At 42.3% G+C, this 20,933-nt stretch overlaps 1 protein-coding gene across 1 annotated transcript in view; it reads left to right on the top strand.

The window, feature by feature from the left end:
- The window catches only part of ERP44 (endoplasmic reticulum protein 44), a 150,569-nt gene that overhangs the window by 44,408 nt on the left and 85,228 nt on the right, over positions 1-20,933 (top strand). The window contains exon 2 of the mRNA XM_015812071.1: positions 15,635-15,707. Within this exon, the coding sequence (XP_015667557.1) occupies positions 15,635-15,707 (73 nt within the window). The remainder of the gene's footprint in view (positions 1-15,634; positions 15,708-20,933) is intronic.

Consider the following 20,933-nt stretch of genomic DNA (forward strand, 5'->3'; position numbering starts at 1 on the left):
CCTAGGGAGGATTTTATATGGGGTTTATTTTTTTAGCAATTTGACAGAGACACAACTTTAAAATTTGATTTAATTCGGTTTTATCGGGGGGGGAATGTATTTATGTTTTGTTTTAAATATGTTGTGCGCCGCCCTGAGTCCCGTCGGGAGAAGGGCGGCATATAAATTAAATAAAATAAATAAATAAATAAATAAATAATAAATAAATAAATAAACTTTTAGCTGATCCCTGCTTTGTTTGTTCTTGTTTGTGGCTTTTGGAGCTTGGGAGTTGTGGAGTCTTTTCTCCGCTCGCCCCAGCTGCTCGGAGCCTCGGAGTGCAGGCAAACACAGCCGAAAGGGAGGCTTTAGTTTGGGAGGCCTTCTTCTCCTCCCGAAAAATTTAGTTTGAAGCATGATCGCTTTGGGGGAACGTGGAAAGGCCGTGCAAAGCCCCAAACTGCTGCGGATCGCTTTAATCTTTTTTAAAAAAGTGGAATCTTTTGCTTCTTGAGTCAAGGGTGTGGCGGCTGCCATTTTCTCTTTCGGTTTTGGGGTCCGCCATTTTATCATTGAGGCCTGCACTGCAGGATAGGCACAGAGTTGGTTGGATTGCCACGTGTCTGGCGGCCGCCATTTTGTAGGCCTAATTGTTATTGCACAACTCCTTCATCAGTAATAACAGGAGTTTTCCAAATCAAACAGAATCTACTTACTGCTTGTGGCTGATTCTCTCTTCCCCCCCCCTCTTTATTCTGGTAAGAATATATTGCCCCTGACAGGATATAGAGTTATTTCAATAGCATCTTCATCTGTTCTCATTGGGAGTTGGTCTCCCCTTGCCTACCACTAAGTCCTAATCACATCATACTGTGTCACAGGGAATTTTTACACGGAGCTATATACTGGTCTTACCAGTCCTGAAAATTCTCATTGAGCCTCAGCTCCTAGCCTGTTTCTGACCCACCCTCAGACTTGCTCTGAAGGGTCTCAGGCCTAACCTACTCATAGGTTACCAGGTTTATCTTCCAGCCTTCATCAGCCTGGTCATCCCACCCTCAGTCTGGTGCTGAAGGGATATAGGCTGACACTCCCTGGCAGGGGGGCCACCTTGGTTCCATCCAGCCTTTGCTACCTGGTTATCCCACCCTCAGACTTGCGCTGAAGGGATTCAGGTTTCTAGCAAGGAGTCCATACTGGTTTTCCAGTTCCTCTGTTCTCATTGCCTGCTGCAACCCACCTTCAGACTTGTGCTGAAGGGTTCTCAGGTCACAATACCTTTTACAAGTTTTCAATAAACAAGGGTGTTCCACAGGTTTTTCTTCCTGTTTTTTCACTCAAGACTGTTTCTTGCTACTCCCTTTCTCAGTTTTCTCTATAGGAGAGCAATAGCGGAAGAGGCACAGCCTGACCTGGTTCTGGCGCCAACCAGCCCTCCAGCTAAAAGGAGGCGCAAGTCGCCAAAAACTGAAGTAGCTGGCAAGCTCAAAGCCAGGGCAAAAGCCTTATCCAGTAAGGCTCCATCCAAAAGAGCTGAAAAGGAGGCTGCCAGAAGACATCAAGCCCTAGAGAGGCAGATATCCAAGGCTCAAAAGGCAGTTTCACCACAACAGGTACCGGTTGTTCCTGAACCTCCTGGGACTTCTCCATTCAGCCCCCAGGTAACTACAATTGCACAGGTACACAGGCCATTGTCTCCGGAGGGTGGCTCTCAATCTTTAACGGCTAGTTCCATAACGCCCAATCCAAATCTGTCTTGGGGGGCTCCTTAAATGGCGCCTCACCATTCTCCATTGGCTACATTTATGCCCACTGCCGCCGGTCTCCGTACCGAGCAGTCACAGATGATTGCACCGGAACAATTGCAATCTATGCTCACACAGGTTTTAGACTGTCTTTCATCCCTACAGAAATCACAACACTCTACACCTTCCCAACGTAAATCCACCACCCCGGATTACGTTTGTTCTATACCTTCTGACCATTCCTCACAGAGTGAAGGCTCTTATTCTGGCATTGAGGAATCACGGGGAGCAGCCTTATCAGAGGATGAAGGGGATCCTCAAGAGTCATCTCCTTTTGTGGGACTCTTTGATCCCGCCCTGTTCAAGACTATTCTAAACAAGGCCACGGCTACATCCCAGATAGCGCCAGAGCCTGATCCAGAACCTGTCCCTTCCACCAGTCAAACTGCAAATCGTTTGTTCGCTGAACCCACGATAACTGAAAAACACATTCCCTGCCCCCCCATTTTTACCAATACGGTAAAAAAGCAGTGGACCAATCTGGGTCTCTCCCTGGCACCTGGGTCCTCCGACAAGAAATTATTCAGCGTGGCACCATCCTTAACCAACCTCTTGGAGGTTCCCTCAGTTGACACATCCCTCACGCCTATCTTTTCCAACACCACTATCGCGGGGGATATGGCGGAGGCACTTAAGCCAGAGGACAGGAAATCGGAGTACTCCCTGAGGAGAGCACATCAGGCTTCAGGGTGGGCGGTAAAGGCGTCCACGTCGGCCTCCTTTTTCTCTCGTTCCTCTATCACTTGGCTCCAGGAGCTTCAGGATTTGATTCCAAAGGATCAAGTCCGCGCCCATCAAACATTAGGTAAATTGTTAGCGGCTGTTGAGTACACAGCAGATGCAACGCTACATGCAGCTCGTTTTTCAGCCAGAGCAATAGCAGCTAATATATCTGCCAGGCGCCTACTTTGGCTTAAGCACTGGAAGGCGGATCTGAAATCTAAGGGTCATTTGTCCACCGCTCCTTACACTGGTGGAAAATTATTTGGAGAAGCCCTGGAGCCATACTTGGTAGAGAATAAGGACAAGAAGAAGGTTTTGGTCCACCAAGGCAGGCGGGCAGATAGAAAGCCTACCCCCTTTTATCGCCGTCAGGGATTCAGAGGCAATACCCAGGGCTCCACTTGGTCTTAACCAGCACGTTCCTTTGCTCCGAAAATGGACCGGCAGGCGGAACGTTTTGGAAACAAGCCTAGACAACAACAGCAATCTAGGCAGCCCTTTCGAGGGGCGGGGGGCCGTCCCTATCGGAGGAATAAGTGACTTTGGGGAGGGACCCCCCATAGGCGGTCGCCTCTCCCTGTTCTCTCGGAGTTGGGGGGACACCACCACAGATGCCTGGGTCTTGTCCACCGTTACCCAGGGTCTGACTTTAGAATTCTTCACAAAACCGGCAAACCGTTCCATCTCTTGCCCAACGCCTTCACACCCGTCAAAACGGGCTCTCATGAAGGAGGCCATTACCCATCTTCTCACAATAAAAGCAATAGAACCGGTCCCTCCCGATCAATGGGGACGAGGTTTTTATTCAATCCTCTTCATAGTTCCAAAGTCCTAGGGAGGATGGAGGGCCATTCTGGATCTAAAGCTATTAAACTCTTATCTGATATACAAAAAATTCAAAATGCAAACACTGCATTCCATTCTAGCCAGCATACGAAAAAACGACCTCACGTCCATCGACCTCAAGGAGGCGTATCTTCACATTCCAATTTTTCACCCACATCGCAGATTTCTCAGATTCTGCTACGGATCTTATCATTATCAATACAGAGCACTTCCATTTGGCCTTTCATCCGCCCCGAGGGTCTTCACAAAGATCCTGTCGGTCCTGGCAGCCCACCTCAGACTGGAATCCATCCGGATCCAGTGTTATCTGGACGACATACTCATACAATCAGGGTCGGTCCAGGCTGCACGGTCAGAGGTGGCCCGCACAATAGAGGTACTCCAGGATCACGGATTCTTGGTGAATTTCCCCAAATGCCAGCTGACTCCGTCCACACGGCTTCTTCATCTCGGAGCAGTAATAGATATGGCTCATGCATGATCTATCTTTCACCGGACCGCCGGTCTCACTCCTCACTCTCTCACAACTCTTAGGCAAGATGATATCTTGCATTGCCATTGTACCCTGGTCCAGACTTCATTCACGAGCCCTGCAATGGTTCCTCCTTCCTTTTCAGAGAAGGAAATTATCATCCTCCAACATATTGGTGCGGTTGACTCCTCTAGTAGCACAGTCGCTCCAATGGTAGTGTTCTCGAGCCATCAACAAGGGCTCGAAATTCAGGGAACAGTCAAGAATAGTGCTCACCATGGATGCCAGCCTTTTCGGCTGGGGGGCTCACCTCCAGTCTCAAATTGCCCAGGGGAGATGGTCCAAAAAGGATCTATCACACAACATAAATTGGCTGGAACTGAGGGCAATTCATCTGGCGTTATGTCACTTCAGTCACGAGGTGAGAGGCCAGCACGTTCTTGTCCTCACGGACAACATTGCGGCCAAAGCACATGTGAACCGTCGGGGGCACCAGATCGAGCTCTCTGATGGCAGAGGCCAGACTGCTCTGCTCTTGGGCAGAGGCCAACCTGTCATCGATAAAGGCGGATCACATCTCGGGGAAGGTCAACCACCAGGCAGACGCTCTCAGCAGAGTGACGGTGGATCATTCAGAGTGGCGACTGGATCCAGACCTGTTCTCAGACATATCTCGCAGGGTAGGACACCCAATCCTAGACTTGTTCGCCTTGGCGAACAACTCTCAACTTCCAAGGTTTTTCTCCCGTTTTCAATCTCCAAGGCGGAGGGAGTGGATGCCCTACGCATCCCCTGGCCCCGGGGTCTTTTTTATGCCTTCCCTCCGCTTCCCATACTTCCGGCTGTCATCCGCAAGATTCTGAGAGAGAGGGCGGAGGTGGTTCTCATAGCCCCTCATTGGCCGAGGCGCCCTTGGTTCGCCGACCTCATGAGCCTATCAGTAGCCACTCCGTGGCAGATACCCCCAGACCGGATAGTTCTCACTCAGGGGACGCTTCGCCATCCCGATCCTCAGTGGTTACAATTAACCGTATGGCGTTTGAGCGGAGACGTTTGACAGAGGAGGATTATCCTCCGAGAGTCATTGACATCATCCAGGCTTCTAGGCGACTGTCAACGAATAGAGTTTATGACTCTACTTGGAGGAGGTTTACATCTTGGATGTCTAGTCGTCATGTTCAGTTGTCTTCTCTCGCTGTTCCTCAGGTTCTACAGTTTCTGCTTGATGGAATGGATAAAGTGCTGTCTCCTAGTACTTTCAGGAGACAGGTGGCGGCCTTGGCTACGGTTATTTCCTGCGACGACGCTTCCTCCCTCGCGCACCATCCGATGATCCATTCTTTCCTTAAGGGAGCAGTTAATATCAAGCCCCCAACGGTTCATCGGTATCCTTCCTGGGATTTGTCAAAGGTTTTACAGGCCCTTACCGGGTCACCTTTTGAACCTCTTCACTCATGTGATCTCAATCTCTTATCCATGAAAGTAGCCTTTCTGGTGGCAGTGACCTCTGCCAGACGCATTTCCGAATTGGCTGCTCTTTCGGTGAGGGAGGATCTTTGTTTATTTTGCCCGGATTGTGTTATTTTACGTTTGGATCCCACATTTGTTCCGAAGGTGAATTCCTTATTTCACCGGTCACAGGAAGTGGTGTTACCTAGTTTTTGTCCTCGTCCATCCAGTGACTTGGCCCGCAAATGGCACACCTTGGATGTTCACAGGGCACTTCGCATTTATATTAAGAGGACATCTTTTTTCCGAAGGTCAGAGGCCCTCTTCTTGTCATTCGCTCTGACCTCAATGGGTCTCAAGATCTCTTCTACCACCATCGCTAGATGGATAAAGGCTTGTATTGCTAGAGCATATCAATCACAATCATTGGCCGTGCCGTCACGTATCACAGCTCACTCTACTCGTAGCGCGGCCACTTCTGCTGCCTGGGCTACTCAAGCGCCTATCGGTGAAATCTGTCGGGCGGCGACCTGGTCGTCCCCTTCGCCATTTATCCGTCATTATAAGATAGATAGTTTTGCTCCTGCTGACGCTGCCTTTGGCCGTCGAGTATTGCAGAGGGTAGTATCATCTCCTGCATCACGTGCCCCGTCTGTTAACCCTCCCTAGGGACAGGCGAACTTTGGTATGTCCCAATCATGTGAATTATCCATCCCTCATGCTGGAGAAGGGCGTTGGTCTTACCTGAACGCCGTTTCTCAGCATGATGATGGATAATCCACCCCCGCCCCTTTTTTCTTTTCATTGGTTCATGGGCATGGTGACAGGAGTCTGGAGAACAACACGCCTGACTTTGTCTGTTGCTTCGCCTCTGTCGGAACTGGGCATGTGCGACCAGGCAGGAGGCGTGGCTATCTCAGACTTAGTCTTATTGGGTACAAGGGGCTTCAGGAAACCCAATCATGTGGATTATCCATCATCATGCTGAGAAACGGCGTTCAGGTAAGACCAACGCCCCTTTGCATTCATTGACAAGGTCCTCCCGTGTAGGTCTGGGCTGATTCCTCACAGTTCTCATGATAATTGAAATTCCACAAGGTGAGATCCTGCATGGAGCCCCAGACCGAGGGAGATTGACAGTTATTTTGTGTTTCTTCCATTTGCGAATAATTGTACCAACTGTTGTCATCTTCTCACCAAACTGCTTGGCGATAGTCTTGTAGCCCATTCTAGCCTTGTGTATATGTATTGAAAGAAAGCTTTAAGGTAGTTTTGCATTTATAAAATGAGTTAGTAAATGTATGTTTTCTATCCTTTTATGTAATGTCGAAAAATTCCCAAAGTTTATAAAATACTATTGATCAAATTTGAAAACAAGAGAAGAAAAAGACTTACTCCATGAGGATAATTATGCATAATACTTGAGTAATTTTTAAAGTTTGTAAAATATAAAAACTAGAAAAAGTGTTTTCTCCCTTCAGGGTTAAAAAATAAAATAGGGATTTTTAAAATATGAATTACGATGAAGATTAATGAATAAACAGAAGTTTATATTATTCCCCACAGCTAGGAGAAACAGAGATAGTCAAATTGATTCTTTTATCCAAAGAACAGAATATATTGAACTTTGTTTCTATTTAGAAATTGCTACCTGATTTTGAGCTCCCAATGGGGAAAAAAATGAAATTTTGTGTCAGGTCTGCCTCCATTCAACTAAGTCTTAAGAAAGAAAACCCCCAACTCCAAGGATTTAGAGAAGAGGTGCTTTTACTAAGAATGAACTGATAGCAGCAAAAGCAAGGCAAGATCTGAGTAAAAACTGTGTGAAAATTACACATTGTAAGTTTTACCATAACCTTTCCCGCCATGGTCTGCCCCTGCAGGCCAATCAATGTCCAGCATGATGTTATGAGAAATTCTCTTCAGCAGATGGTGTGCAGCTCTGGAGGTTCAGGATGGTTGATGAAGTCTAAACATCTTGATGAAGTCTAAACATCTCTGCTCTGATGATGGGGAGTGATCCTTCTTTCCAATTCTCATGGGAACACCTCACACCAGCTCATTTCCCCAATCCAAATACTACCCATTCCCGTTTCCATGGCATCCGAGGGCAAGCAGCAGACTACAAGCAGGAAATATGGCTGACATTTGGCCCTCTTTGACAGGGGCACTAGCCCTATAAAACATATAAAGCATAAGGAAAACAATACAACAAACCATTTAGGGGACAGTATATAACCCAGATTTATCAGGATATTTCCTATGAAACACCTGAAAGAGTTTAGGAGTCCTAAGATTTCGAGCATCCACCCATTTGCGAATAATTGCACCAACTGTTGTCCCCTTCTCACCAAGCTGCTAGACGATAGTCTTGTAGCCCTTTCCAACCTTGTATAGGTGTACAATCTTGTCCCTAACATCCTTGGACAGCTCTTTGATTTTGGCCATCGTGAAGAGTTTGGAATCTGATTGATTGATTGCTTCTGTGGACTGGTGTCTTTTTTTTTTTTAACAAGTTTTATTAGTTTTTTAGTTTTTACATCAAGGTGCTTGGGAAACAACGTGGTGATGGGGTAGTCAATCATCCCAAAACAAAAACAAAATCGTACATATATGGCTCAGGTTAATTCTTTAAAGATTCCTTCTCTATTTCCCTCAGTTAATATAACATATTCAAATTAATACATTGCTAAATAAAGTTCAATCAATCAAAAAAAATTATCAATAGCATTTCACCTATATAAGTCCAAATCCTGTTTTTAAGCTTTACTAACTTACAGTTACCATAATCCAATTTAGCCTTAAATAAACATATTATTTATACTTCGGGTATCCCTAAATTCCCTTGTTTCATAACATAATAATTATGTCTAAAATAAACATATTATTCTAACAGTTACATTCTTACATTTCCCAAATATATTCTATTTCTTAATCTAATAACTCATTTATTAATGCCTATCTTCCTTTATCACAATCCATTTTCTTGTTCTCCTTCCATTGCAAAGTGGTTATCATACCTAAAATAAAAATATTACTCCCAAAAAATACATTCTTACTCTATTTCAGATATATATTCTATAAATCAATCTATATCTCTAAAAAGTCTTTTTGACCCATTAAGTAAAATTTAAATCCCATCAAAGTAATTATCATACCTAAAACAAACATATTGTTCCAAAAGATACCTTCTTACTATATTTCATGTATATGTTCTATTTCTTATCCTAATAATTCTTTATATAAAACCTTTTCCTTATTATAATTCCAAACTATAATCTAGTCAGTTCATCTCAGTTAGTATTAAATCAGTCAAAATCTCTAAAAGCCTTTTTGACCCATTAAGTAAAATTTTAAGTCTCATTTTTGAATCTAACTCTGGCTTTCTTTTTGTGCCAGACAGGTTTCCATAAAAGAGCCTCTATGTCATCAAATCTCAGTATTTGATTAGGAGTGTTTATCAACAATTCAGTCTGGTCGTACTTCTCTTCTCCTTCTTCCAGTATCGTCTGAGTAGTATAATCAGTTTTGTTCAGTGTTGTGGTTACTAGTTGGTTATCCACGTTATCACAGTTTTCAATACTTCGTGTTTGCAAATCATTTCTTGTTGCTTTTGGCATTACAAGTGTTTTAATTAAAGTCATTCTTTGGTCGTCAAAGTTCTCAATGAGTTGTACGTAGGATTGTGTAATGTCCTCTTCTGTGTTGATTTGTTCCTCTTCTGTTGTTTTATGACTTATGGAGTAGTCAATTGGAGTCTGGAAGTCAGTTTGAAGTTTTGGGGCAAGGGCTTTTATTCTGGAATTCGCTTGCTCAGTAGCTTCAAAAAAATTTTCCAGTATACGTTTATAGTTAAGTTGTGGGTGAGGTTCCTCCATCTCATTAAATTGTGTGTGTTGTTGCATACAGACCTCTTTGAAGTTGATCTGTTCCTCCTCTATTATTCCTTGGCCTATAAGTTGATCAGTTAAAATTTGAGGTTCAATTTGTAGTTCTGGAATATCATCTTTGGTATTCATCCTAGAGTTCATTTGCTCCGTAACCTCCAATATTTTTTCCAATATAAGCTTATAGTTAAGCTGAGGGTAAAATTCCTCCATTTCAGTGGTGAAATAATCTTTTAGTCTTTTAGTGGAGGCTATGTTTACTAACAGTCAGCCAATATCCACCACAGTTCTAGTAGGCAGTTTCACCACCCAGCTGTTTCAAATCCTTTATCTTTTCCCTTTTATAATAATTTGAACGTTAAACCCAGCCTCAAAATCAAAGAGGAAATACAATTGCAGTGTCAGCTTTCGCCACAGGGTGTCCCCAGTAGGCTATAAAATCTTTTTTTCCAGATTCCAATACAGTTTTATCCAGTTAGGAAAGTAAAAAAAAAATATTCTCCAGCTTAATTAGATAGAATAATAAAGAGTAGAGTAATAAAGTTCTATAGTAGGATTTTTTTCAGGACCCCAGAGTATCCAAGAATAAAAATAGTCAGTAAAAAGTAATTATTTTTTCTTTGTTTCCAGAGCTCTTTTTCCCCAGTAAACAGATGCCGCTCTCTCAAAGCAGGGAAATAATTCCAAAAGCTTTTCACAGGGGGATAGTTAGGGTAAAGAGAGGGAAGGAAGGGTCTCACCCAGATCTTCCACGGTGGTTCTTTATGCTTAGATGTTCTTCTGACTTTCGGCTGGTATGGCTAAGTGATCGGCCATGTTAATGGCCAATCTTTTCTCCATCGGCTGTAAGGAGCTGCCTCGGACTGTAGAAGGAGCTGCCGCCCTTCCACGGCCGATGAGAGTCCTCCTCATCGGTAGTCACCCCTCCAGGGCGACTTTCGACCCTGTTAAGGGTCTACTGGCGAAGGGAAACCGGCTGGCGAAGAGACAACTTTCTCCGCACGACCGCCAGCACCGCGATTTGGAACCGGAAGTCTGGACTGGTGTCTTTTATACAGGTAACAAGCTGAGATTAGGAGCACTCCCTTTAAGAGAGTGCTCCTAATCTCAGCTCGTTACCTATATAAAAGACACTTGGGAGCCAGAAATCTTGTTGATTGATAGGGGATCAAATACTTATTTCACTCATTCAAATGCAAATCAATTTATAACTTTTTTGAAATGCACTTTTCTGGATTTTAGTTGTTATTCTGTTTCTTACTGTTAAAATAAACCTACCATTAGATTATAGACTGATCATTTCTTTATGAGTGGGAAAATGTACAAAATCAGTAGGTTGTCAACGCTGCAAATACTGTATATTCTTGCTTTGACAATATGCAGAGCTATCTGGCATTTTTATAGTTAAACCAGGCAGAAGGGGAAAAGAAACCGGAAGTAAATCACATCTTCCAAGTTGATTGGAAGATGTGAACCATGACCCCAAAAAAAGGTGGGAGGGAAATGCTTAGAATTACATGCATAGCGGAAAAGAAGCCAGTCCTAAGCATTTCCTCCATGTTGTACTGACGTCTCTGTAACCTTAATAAATGCTTTTAGGAGCAAATATGCCTGAAAGTTCCTTTAAGTGTTTTGTTAATCAGACACATGACATCATGCTTAGGACCCAACTCCTTTTACAACGATCTGGGGTCCCGAACCCCATCCACTCCCTCTAATCTTGAGAGGTTCTGGAAAAGATTCGGCGAAGATCTAAAAATGAAGAAAACAAAATTGTCTGAGGCACAGCCATGATGAAAAACAGGCTGGACACTTCGGATATTTGAAAACCCTACACCTCACCCGCCGACAATTCTGGTGGCCGGGGCTAAAAAAGGATGTGGAAAACTATGTAAAAGGTTGTACTGTATGTGCCACAATGAAAAGAATCCCAGGGAAAACCCCTGGACTACTGCAACCCGTGGCAGACCCTTCTCAACCATGGGAAGAAATAGCTATGGACTTTATAGTAGACCTACCTGAAAGTAGTGGAAACACTGTCATCTGGACTGTAATAGACCTGTTCTCGAAGCAGGCTCATTTCATCGCCTGCAAAGGNCAGTGGGTGAAGGGGTGGGAAGAAGTTTGGAGAAACACAAAAGCTGCTTTAAAAAAGACTTTTGAAACCTATAAAAAGCAGGCTGATAAAAAGAGGGCTCCCCAAAGAACATTCCAAGTTGGGGAAAAGGTTTATTTGTCAACTAAATATCTACGCCTCAAGTTGCCCAGCAAGAAATTGGGACCAAAGTTCTTGGGGCTTTTCCCCATAGTAAGGATCATCAACCCAGTCACAGTAGAGCTAAAACTCCCTAAACTCTTAGGGAAAATTCACCCAGTTTTCCATTGTAGCTTGTTGAAGCCATATCGGGGCTCCATGTTAAGACCTCCTCCAAAGAAGGCACCTGGGCCCCTCGTGGTTGCGGGACAGACCCACTATGAAGTAAAGCGTATTCTTGACTCTAGAATTTTTAGAGGGAAATTGCAGTATCTAGTACAATGGAAGGGATACCTGTTATCCGAAGCCACCTGGGTGAAATCCAGTGAAGTAAAGGCTAATAGATTGGTCAAAAGGTTTCATGTGAAACACCCCAACAAACCGAAAGATAACCCTTAACATATGCTTTAGTTTGCTTTATAGGATCTGTCCTTTTTGTAAGGGGGGCCGGATGTCAATGCTGCAAATACTGTATATTCTTGCTTTGACAATATGCAGAGCTGTCTGGCATTTTTATAGTTAAACCAGGCAGAAGGGGAAAAGAAACTGGAAGTAAATCACATCTTCCAAGTTGATTGGAAGATGTGAACCATGACCCCCAAAAAAGGTGGGAGGGAAATGCTTAGAATTACATGCATAGCGGAAAAGAAGCCAGTCCTAAGCGTTTCCTCCATGTTGTACTGACGTCTCTGTAACCTTAATAAATGCTTTTAGGAGCAAATATGCCTGAAAGTTCCTTTAAGTGTTTCGTTAATCAGACACATGACATAGGTGATCAAATACTTTTTTCCTCTTCCTTTTCACCACTCCCTTCTTCAATATCTAATTGGCTATCTTTATGCTTGGGGTTTGATCCTGAAGATTGTTCTCGCTCTTCTTTCAGTTTTAGTTTAAAACCCTTCTGATGATCCAAGCAAGTGATTTCCCAAAACATTCTTCTGGTCCTTGTGAGATGCAGCCTATTTTTTGCTGGAAATGGAATGTACATCATGGTTCAAATTCATAAATAACTATTTTTTAAAAGGAATATTAAAAACTAATATAAATGAACATAAAATAAAAAGGAAAGGAAAAGGAAAAATAAATGAAGTCAAAGAGAAAGCTAAAAGTTTTCCTATCCTCAGCATTTTAAGTTTTCAATTTACCTCTTACTGTGTGGTTACAAACTTTCTCTAACCCATCCATTTTAATCATCAATTGATCAAAATCATAAATTATATATTTTTAGTAAAACTTTTTTAATGCAAAAAGTCCATAAGAAGTTTATAGTCAGCAATAAATGTAGATATTGTATTTTCTCTGATCAAAAAATTCAGTTTAGTCATATTAGTAAGATCCATCATCTTTACTAACCATTCTTCCATTGTTGGTAAAGATAAAATCTGTCTGTCTTTATGCAAACTATTACAAAAAATCTCCTCACTTCAGTTATTATACAAAAACGTTTTTCCAATATTTGTCCGTCAATCCCCAAAAAGAAACCTCTAGATTCAATTATATTTTTAAAATCTTTTGAATCAGTGTTTTTATTTGAATCCATAAATTTCTAGCTATTTTACACAACCACCAAACATGATAAAATGTCCCTTGTTCACATTTCCAACCTAAATGTGAACTGCATATTATAGACCAGACATGTCAAAACTCGTGACGTCATGCGACATTGAACAACCTATCGGGACAGTTTTGCTATTGCCGGCAAGGGGGCTTCCGCGTGACCATGGGCCGGCAGTTTGACACCACTGTTATAGACAATTTATTTTCTGCAATAGTGACAAATATCTGTAGGTCAGGTGTAGGATGAAGGTGAAGGTTCATTCTCTGAGCTTGAGGGTAGGTTTCCAGATATTTCATTACCAGGCTAGGTAACATCTTCAACGATGTTTAATGGATGTCTTTGTCAGGGTTCTACTTATATAACGGCTTCAGGTGTGGGAGTGTCAAGTGAGGGTCTTGTGATGGGGCAGGTGTGAGTCATCAGAGAGGCTTGTGATGGGGTGGTACATCAGGTCAGGGTCGTTGGAGGGTGTGAACTATCAGTGGGTCAGGAATGAGTCATCAGTCAGAGGCTGCTAATGGGTCTTGTGATGGGGAGATTATATTAGGTCAGGGTCATTGGAAGGTAAACTGCTGGGGGGGGGGCTTGAGAATTGGTGCTGTCTCCGGATGGCTGTGCAATTGATTTGGATTCTGAGGAGTTTGTATGCTGGTTGTAAATCAATATGTCTGTTGATAGAATTGCTTGTGGAATACCAGGCTTCGATGAACTCCCAAACATGGCAGGTGGTAGTGTGGCCGATGATTTTAGTGCTGCCCAATTGAACTGGTATTGCTTGGTGCCAGTGTGGGTAGTGATTAGGGATTTGGGATCATGGAGTTTGAGTGCCAGCCAGTGTTCGTGGATCCTAGTTTTTAATTGATGTGATGTTTGTCCCCCATAGAAGTGGTTGCAATTGTTACAGTTGATTTTATAGATGACATTGCTTCTTTTAGCCTTCTGTATCTTGTCTTTGGTTTTAGATAATTCCTGGCACAGTGTGGCTGTGGGTTTATGGGCTATTGCTATTGCTAGGGATTGGAGAATTCTGGCTGTCATTTCTGACACCCCTTTTGTGTATGGTAGGCTTCGTTTTTGCATGGTGGTCCGCTGTGTGTTGTGTGATAGTTTGACATCTTTCTCTCTAATGACTATCCCAAAAACTTTGTATTCTGACACACAGCATCCAAACCACCACACACCACACAACTGACCACCACGCAAAAATGAACCCTACCATACACAAAAGTGGTGTCAGAAATGACAGCCAGAACTTTCCAACCCCTAGGAATAGTGATAGCCCACAAACCCATAGCCACACTCCACCAGGAATTATCTAGAACCATGGGAGTGAATTACCTAGTCCTTTTAACCTATAATTCTATGATATCTCAATATAGAATTTCAGGAAAAATCTTGCTTTCTCAGCAGCCAAAACCTTGAAAACTTAAATAGTTAAAATAGCCAGGAAGGGGTAATAGGAAATTATATCCAGATAGTACTAAGCCTTTCCTTGGAGGAAAAGGAAGTTTTGGCAGTTTTGAGAAGGGTAATGATCTGCCTACCATTCAAGAAGCCAGCTCTGAATCCAGTGGAGATTGACAATTATTGTTTAATCTCCAACTTTTGAGGAATTGAGACAGATCAACTATATGGCACACCCTACCATATATCAAAAACAATTAGGAAGCAGTAGAATGCAACTTCCAATATCTGCAAGTGGGCATCTCACACTGCCCAGAGGCTACCCTACAAGGACAAATCATGCATTGCAACCATCGTTTGGAGGTAGAAGATACTTCTAATGTAATCCACCGGATCCCTGCAGAGATTGCCTATGTGACTATGTAGGATAGATGGGGAGGAATCTTACAAGAACACAAGGAGGAGATCCAAACTCATTAGTGGCCTCACATTGCAATGAACAAGAACATATATTAAATTTTGCAGCTACTAAGATTGTTGGCCAAGCAGGGAGAAAAATAGCTAGGGAAATGATTGAAGCCTGGGAAATGGACTCCTTGTCAGTCAACAAGAGTGCTGATTTACCACTAGCTTATCAAATACTTAGAAACCTGGCCTATTGGAATTCTGTGCACTTGGGGCAGCCCTTGAAAAGCATTTGGAAGCTGTAGCTGGTCTAGAATGCATAATACCACAGTTGCATGAGCTGCACTGGCTCCCAATATGCTTCCAGATGCAATTCAGGTACTGTTTGTAACCTTTAAATCTCTATATTGCATGGAGCCAGATTATTTATAAGGTTGCCTATCTCTGATTCTGCCCATCTTATTAGTTCTAGCAGAGTGGGTATGTTCTGAGTGCCTTCAGTGAAAGAAATTACTAGTAAGTAGAAAGTGCTCTTAAGAGCACTGATTAAATGAACTTGTCTTGATTTCCTCTCACTTTATGTATTGTATGAGCAGGAATAATAACTATATTGTGACAGATTATATCAGTAATTTGTTTAGTGAACTAAAATCTTCGACAATTTGTGTTTCATCCTGGGGGAGGAGTCTTTCCTGGAGAAATCCATTGGGTACTGGGGAGGAGGACAAGAACAAAGCTAAACTCTCTTAATGCATGTAATATCTGAAACAATTTTGGCCATGCTAAAATGTTCTAAACTATGTATGTATGGAAGGTTAATGGATACATTTTAAGGTGTCTATATTCTTGCAGATATCCTCTTTTTTTCATCCAACACAAAGTGAAATAACAAGCCTTGACAGTGGAAATATAGATGATATTTTAAGTAAGTATTGTTTAATGCTTATACAGAACATTTATTTATTTATTGCCTTGATTCATATAGTTTCCCATCTCACACTTTTGACTCTTGATGGCATAGACAGGATGACACTCAACAACCAAAGATAACAATAACAATATAAAACAATACTCCAATAGCACAGTCAAGGACAATGAGACTGAGATCACATAATTTTAGTCATGTCAAAGAAACCACAGTGATGGAGTCAGTCATCTATAGGACCCATGCCTAGGAAAGAGTTAGATCTTCAAGGTTAACAGGAAATTAGTAAGATTGGGCCAGATAAATTTGTTGGAGTATGATGTTTCAAAGGGCAAGCATTATGATAGATAAGGCCCACTTCCTTAATACATAATAGATGGGAGCCAGAACATGGTCAGCCTGCCAGATCTAGTGAGTTAGACAGGAAAAAAAATGGAGAAAGGTGGTCCCACAAATAAGGTGGCTCCATGCAATTAAAGGCTTTAATCAGGAGTTTGAATTGCAGCCAAAAGCCTACTGGGAACCAAGGCAGTTGTTGGAGCAGTGGTGTAACATGGATAAACTGAAGTGTTCCCATAACTGCTTACACAGCCACAGTCTGGACCAGCTCTATTTTCTGAGTGCATTTCATGGGCAGCCTTAAGTACATTGCTGTAATTCAGGTGATGACCAAAGCATGAATGACCTTGAGTAACGTGTCATGGTTCAAGAAAATGTGTCAAGATGAATCTATACAAAAGCTCTGCTCGCTGTGTCTTTTTTATATTCCCTGAACAGGAATCATGAGTATAGGAGGACCACCAAATTACATATGAGATTCGTATACAGCAATGCAATATTTGGAAAACCTTTGGGTTTGGGAGGCTTTGAAACTCAAAATCACTTGGTTTTTATTTTATTTATTTACTAAACTTATATGGCCATCTATCTCATATAATGATTCTACGTGGCTCACAACAATGCATTAAAACATGGTTGAAAACAAAAATACCCTCCAGGCCCCATAGCACACATCCTTGCAGCTCAACCCCTACATAGACAAAGCTTGAGGGAAAGATCCAGGTCTCCATAGCCCTCCAGAAGACTAAAGGGGATCCCTTGGATCTCAGATGGGAGGCTATTCCAAAGCGCTGGGGTAGTAACAAAAAAGATGCACCTCTGAAGTTCCATCAGAGTATACTCACCCTATCTAACCTAGCAGAATAGCCAGGTACCCTCATAGAGAGATGATTCTGCAAATAACCTGGCCCTATGCCATGTAGAACTTTAAAGGTGCTAACCAGTATCTTGAATTGCATCTGGAATCTAGCATAGCTCTTGCAGTAGTGTTATTCAGGTGAGACACAAGATATAGGGCAAAACTGCACATGCCTCTCCAGTCTGGATCAGTTACAGCTTCTTGATAGTTTGCAATGGCAGCCCCATTAGAGCACATTGCAGTAATCTAAATGGGAGATGACTAAAACAGAGGTGGTTTAGAAAGATCTGCTGTTCTAGGAATGGGCACAACTGGTGTACAAGTTGAATTTATGCAAAGGATCCCCTTGCACACTACCTCCTGCTCTTCCAGCAGAAACCTTGAGTCCCAAGAGGACTCCCAAGTTGTGCACCAGATCTGCCTGGGGGAATGTTACTCTGTATCATCTCTGAATCAGAGATGTCAACTTTTCTGATAATGAGGTTGGGGAGGGGGTACCCACAACTATTTTGTCTTTTAGGGTTGACTCACAGCTGGTTTCTCTTACCCCAGAACCTTACAGCCTCAAGGCACTGAGCTAGTACCTGAATATAATTTGCCTAATATAGGATAGAGGTGTATAATTGGGCATCATCAGCCTACTGGTGATACTGAATCCCATGCTGGTGGATGACTATAGATCTTAATTAGGAGGGGAGAGACATAATATGATAAACCCATATAATAGGAGCTCAGGCTGGACTTCTCCCCCCTCACTAGCACTGACTGATAGCAATCACAAAAAACCAGCGCAGAACAATACTCCACTCCCAATCCTCGGGGCTGGTCAAGAAAATACTATGGTTGATGGTATCAAAAGTTGGTGAGGGATCCAGAAGGAATAGAATGAATTGAACACACTTCCGAAATCCCAAGCCCTCCACACATCTACAAGTATGACCAATGCTATCTTGATACTATAGCTCAGTCTGAAACTTGACTGAAAATAATCTGCTTCATCAAAGGCCCTCTGTAGCGAAGAGCTTACCATCCTCTTGCCATCCTTTGAAAAGGGAAGGTTGGAATGGAAGTTATTCAAAGCCATAGAGTCCAAAAATGGTTTCTTGAGGAAGGGGGAAACCATTACCTATTTCTTCTCACATACCTATGCCTTCTCACACATGGAAGCATTTACCATGGCTTGAACCTGCCACCTCCCAGGATGTTGTAACCAAGTAGGAGGGCAATTGATCCAGACTACACGTGACACAGCTCATAACAGTACTGGCTATCTTAAGCTCTTCCAGATAACCAAGTGAGGCCATGTCTCAATCATTTCCATTGGATCTATCCAGATCGAGTCTAACACCCACAGAAGTTGAATGGCTTTATCTGACAGATATCTAGAATAATCTTTACAGTCACCCTGCAGGGGCTTAACTGTCTCTCCCCCACCATCACTTTAGTCACCCCAAACTAACCACTGCCAGCCATCTGTGGACACAATCTCTCCCTCCAGGCACTGAGAAAGAACAGCATCACTTGTCAGCTTGGATAGAGATGTGCAGTTGATAACTAACCCCATGCTGATGGATGATCTCACCCAGCAACTTCATATAGATGTTAAACAGGAGAGCATGAGACTTGGGAACCCCTATAGAGAAGGAGACTTTTACCAAATCTCTTCTATTAAAACTAACTGGACCTGGTCCTGGAGAAAGGAGAAGAACTACCGTCATATTGTATCTCTCGTTCTCAACAACCTGAGTCAGTCCAGAAGAATAACATGATTGATAATTCAAAGTTACTTAGAGATTAAAGAGAGTGAGGATGGGTCTACCACCCCTATCAGAAGTCATCCACAAGTCAATGCTGTTTCAGTTCGCATATGCAAGTTAAATAATGACTGAAAAGGACCCAGCTAAGATCTTCCTCCAGATCTTTCTGAAGTTGCAGTGCAACAACCTTTCTAAATGGACTAAACCTGTCCATTTCAGTTGGGGCCAGTGATGGTTTTTTGGTGGGGAATCCCCCTCCTTAAGCATCAGTGGAGCAATCTCTCTCTGAAGGATTAATTCCCTACATCTGGATCTAATCACAGGCCTTGGCCAGGCAGGAGGACATGAATCTAAGTTTCAGGTAACTGAACTCATAGTCCTAAGGATCCGTCCACTTCCACATGACTAATAGGATTAAACTCATCCCAGGTAACAAAGCCAACTCCACTCTTGTATCTCTGTCAACTCCATAGGACCTCCCAGCCAGCAATGTCCAGCCAGCTCAGCAAAACTGGACAATTTTATCCAATAGATGACCATGTTATTCCTCACCAGTGGCCTTAAATGTATGTCCATCTTATCCAGGAGAAAGGAAGCCCTGAACAATGACTCTTTCTTATATCCTATCAGATTTTCTCTTTGTTGTCATCCAGCAATGCTTTAGGCATCTATTTGGCTATTTTATTAGTTGGAGCTTCTCTGAAAAGAAGGCAGTATTAGGTTCCATGGATAACAAGAGGTAATATAAATGTAATTGATTCAGAGGCACAACCATACCTTCATTCTAGCAGTAACCAAAATCTTAATCAAAATGGGCACCCAGCCTTTAAGAAGCCCCAATCCATCAGATGCCTTTAGCAGATTGGCATAATAAATCCTTCTCAGTGTGTTGAGCAGCACTAGAGCACTTAAAGCAACAAGAAAGTGATAATCACTGCCACTTTCCTAAGACAAATCCTAGATCCAACACATGACCATCATGTGCTGGATCTTAGGTGATCTGGATTAGATCTACCGTATATTTGCTACTGTATGATGTCCATAGACTCTTGAGCCATATGGAATTTGCATCCAAGGTTGAAGCCTATGAAATTTCATTGACGACCTGGCCACTAAAGTCAAAAATTTAGATTTGGAAGTTGCTATCTCACAGCGAGGCTGATACAGTAACAACAATTGCAATTGATTCCTAAAGCCCAGCTTTATATATAGGGTCTTGCAACCAATCTGCAAGACAGCACCTCTGAAACCCTCAACAGTAGCTGGAATGATAATAGCTACTCCACTGCTCCAACTCTGTACACTTGGCTAATCTAATGCCACATCTGAAATCAATATGGCCAAATTTCTCAGAGAGGAAAGCTCCCAACCCCAGTCTTGGTCTTGGTAATAAACAGCTCTCTCATTTGCAAGTCACAGATGAGAAGAGTTTTATTACCAGCTGAACTATAATTCAGTAACAGTAATTAAAAGCCCAAAACTCCAACTGTCCATTGACGAGATATTGGGGGGGAGATTAGGGGGGTAGAAAGCAAAACCTAGGAGCTACCAAGAGTTTAATGAAAGATGGACAGCCATATAATTTTTTAAAATAAATAAACCAGTATAAGAAACTGCCTATCCCCATGTGTGCCCACCCTCATATCTTACCATGTCTCCATCTGCCCATAATTTCATGTTCCTTCTTGCCCTCTCTCCCCCTCCCAACTAAACCTTCTACCTCCCTAAAACTAAATTTATGTTGAATTCTATTCCTGAAGTTGATTGTGAATTCATTGAGATAGGCTTTGATTGAGCAGCCAGATTTTAAAATACTCTAGAAGTATTTAATGACTACATTGTTATTCATGTGAAATCTTGAGAATATTTGCACAATATTGAAAGAAAAATATTTAGAAGCTAATAACATTTATAAGTAGGTAATGCCATAATGCTAAATTAAAATCAGATTGCATGAGAGGTTTTAAAATATTACTCTTTTGGAACTTTATTATTGCTAGGAAGAGAAGGGAAGCTTCCATTGGTAATACAAATTCCAAAGCAAAAACCTTGTCTATGTTGTTATGCTTTAGTCACACTAAATTGGTTAATGAATCTTACTGATTTTAGTACAGCTATGGTGTGTCTAATCATGCTCTGAAAAATAATTATTTGTAGCACCTTCTATATGGAGCAGCTTTTTGCAAACTTTTAAAGCTGCTGTGTTTTTTCCCAGGTTACTTGTGTGGCACTAAAGTAGCTGCAGTTTTCAAAGCAGCTATATGAACTTGG

The sequence above is a fragment of the Protobothrops mucrosquamatus genome, unplaced genomic scaffold, assembly GCF_001527695.2.
Source record: "Protobothrops mucrosquamatus isolate PMUCROS unplaced genomic scaffold, P.Mucros_1.0 scaffold66, whole genome shotgun sequence".
NCBI classification, from domain to species: domain Eukaryota; kingdom Metazoa; phylum Chordata; class Lepidosauria; order Squamata; family Viperidae; genus Protobothrops; species Protobothrops mucrosquamatus.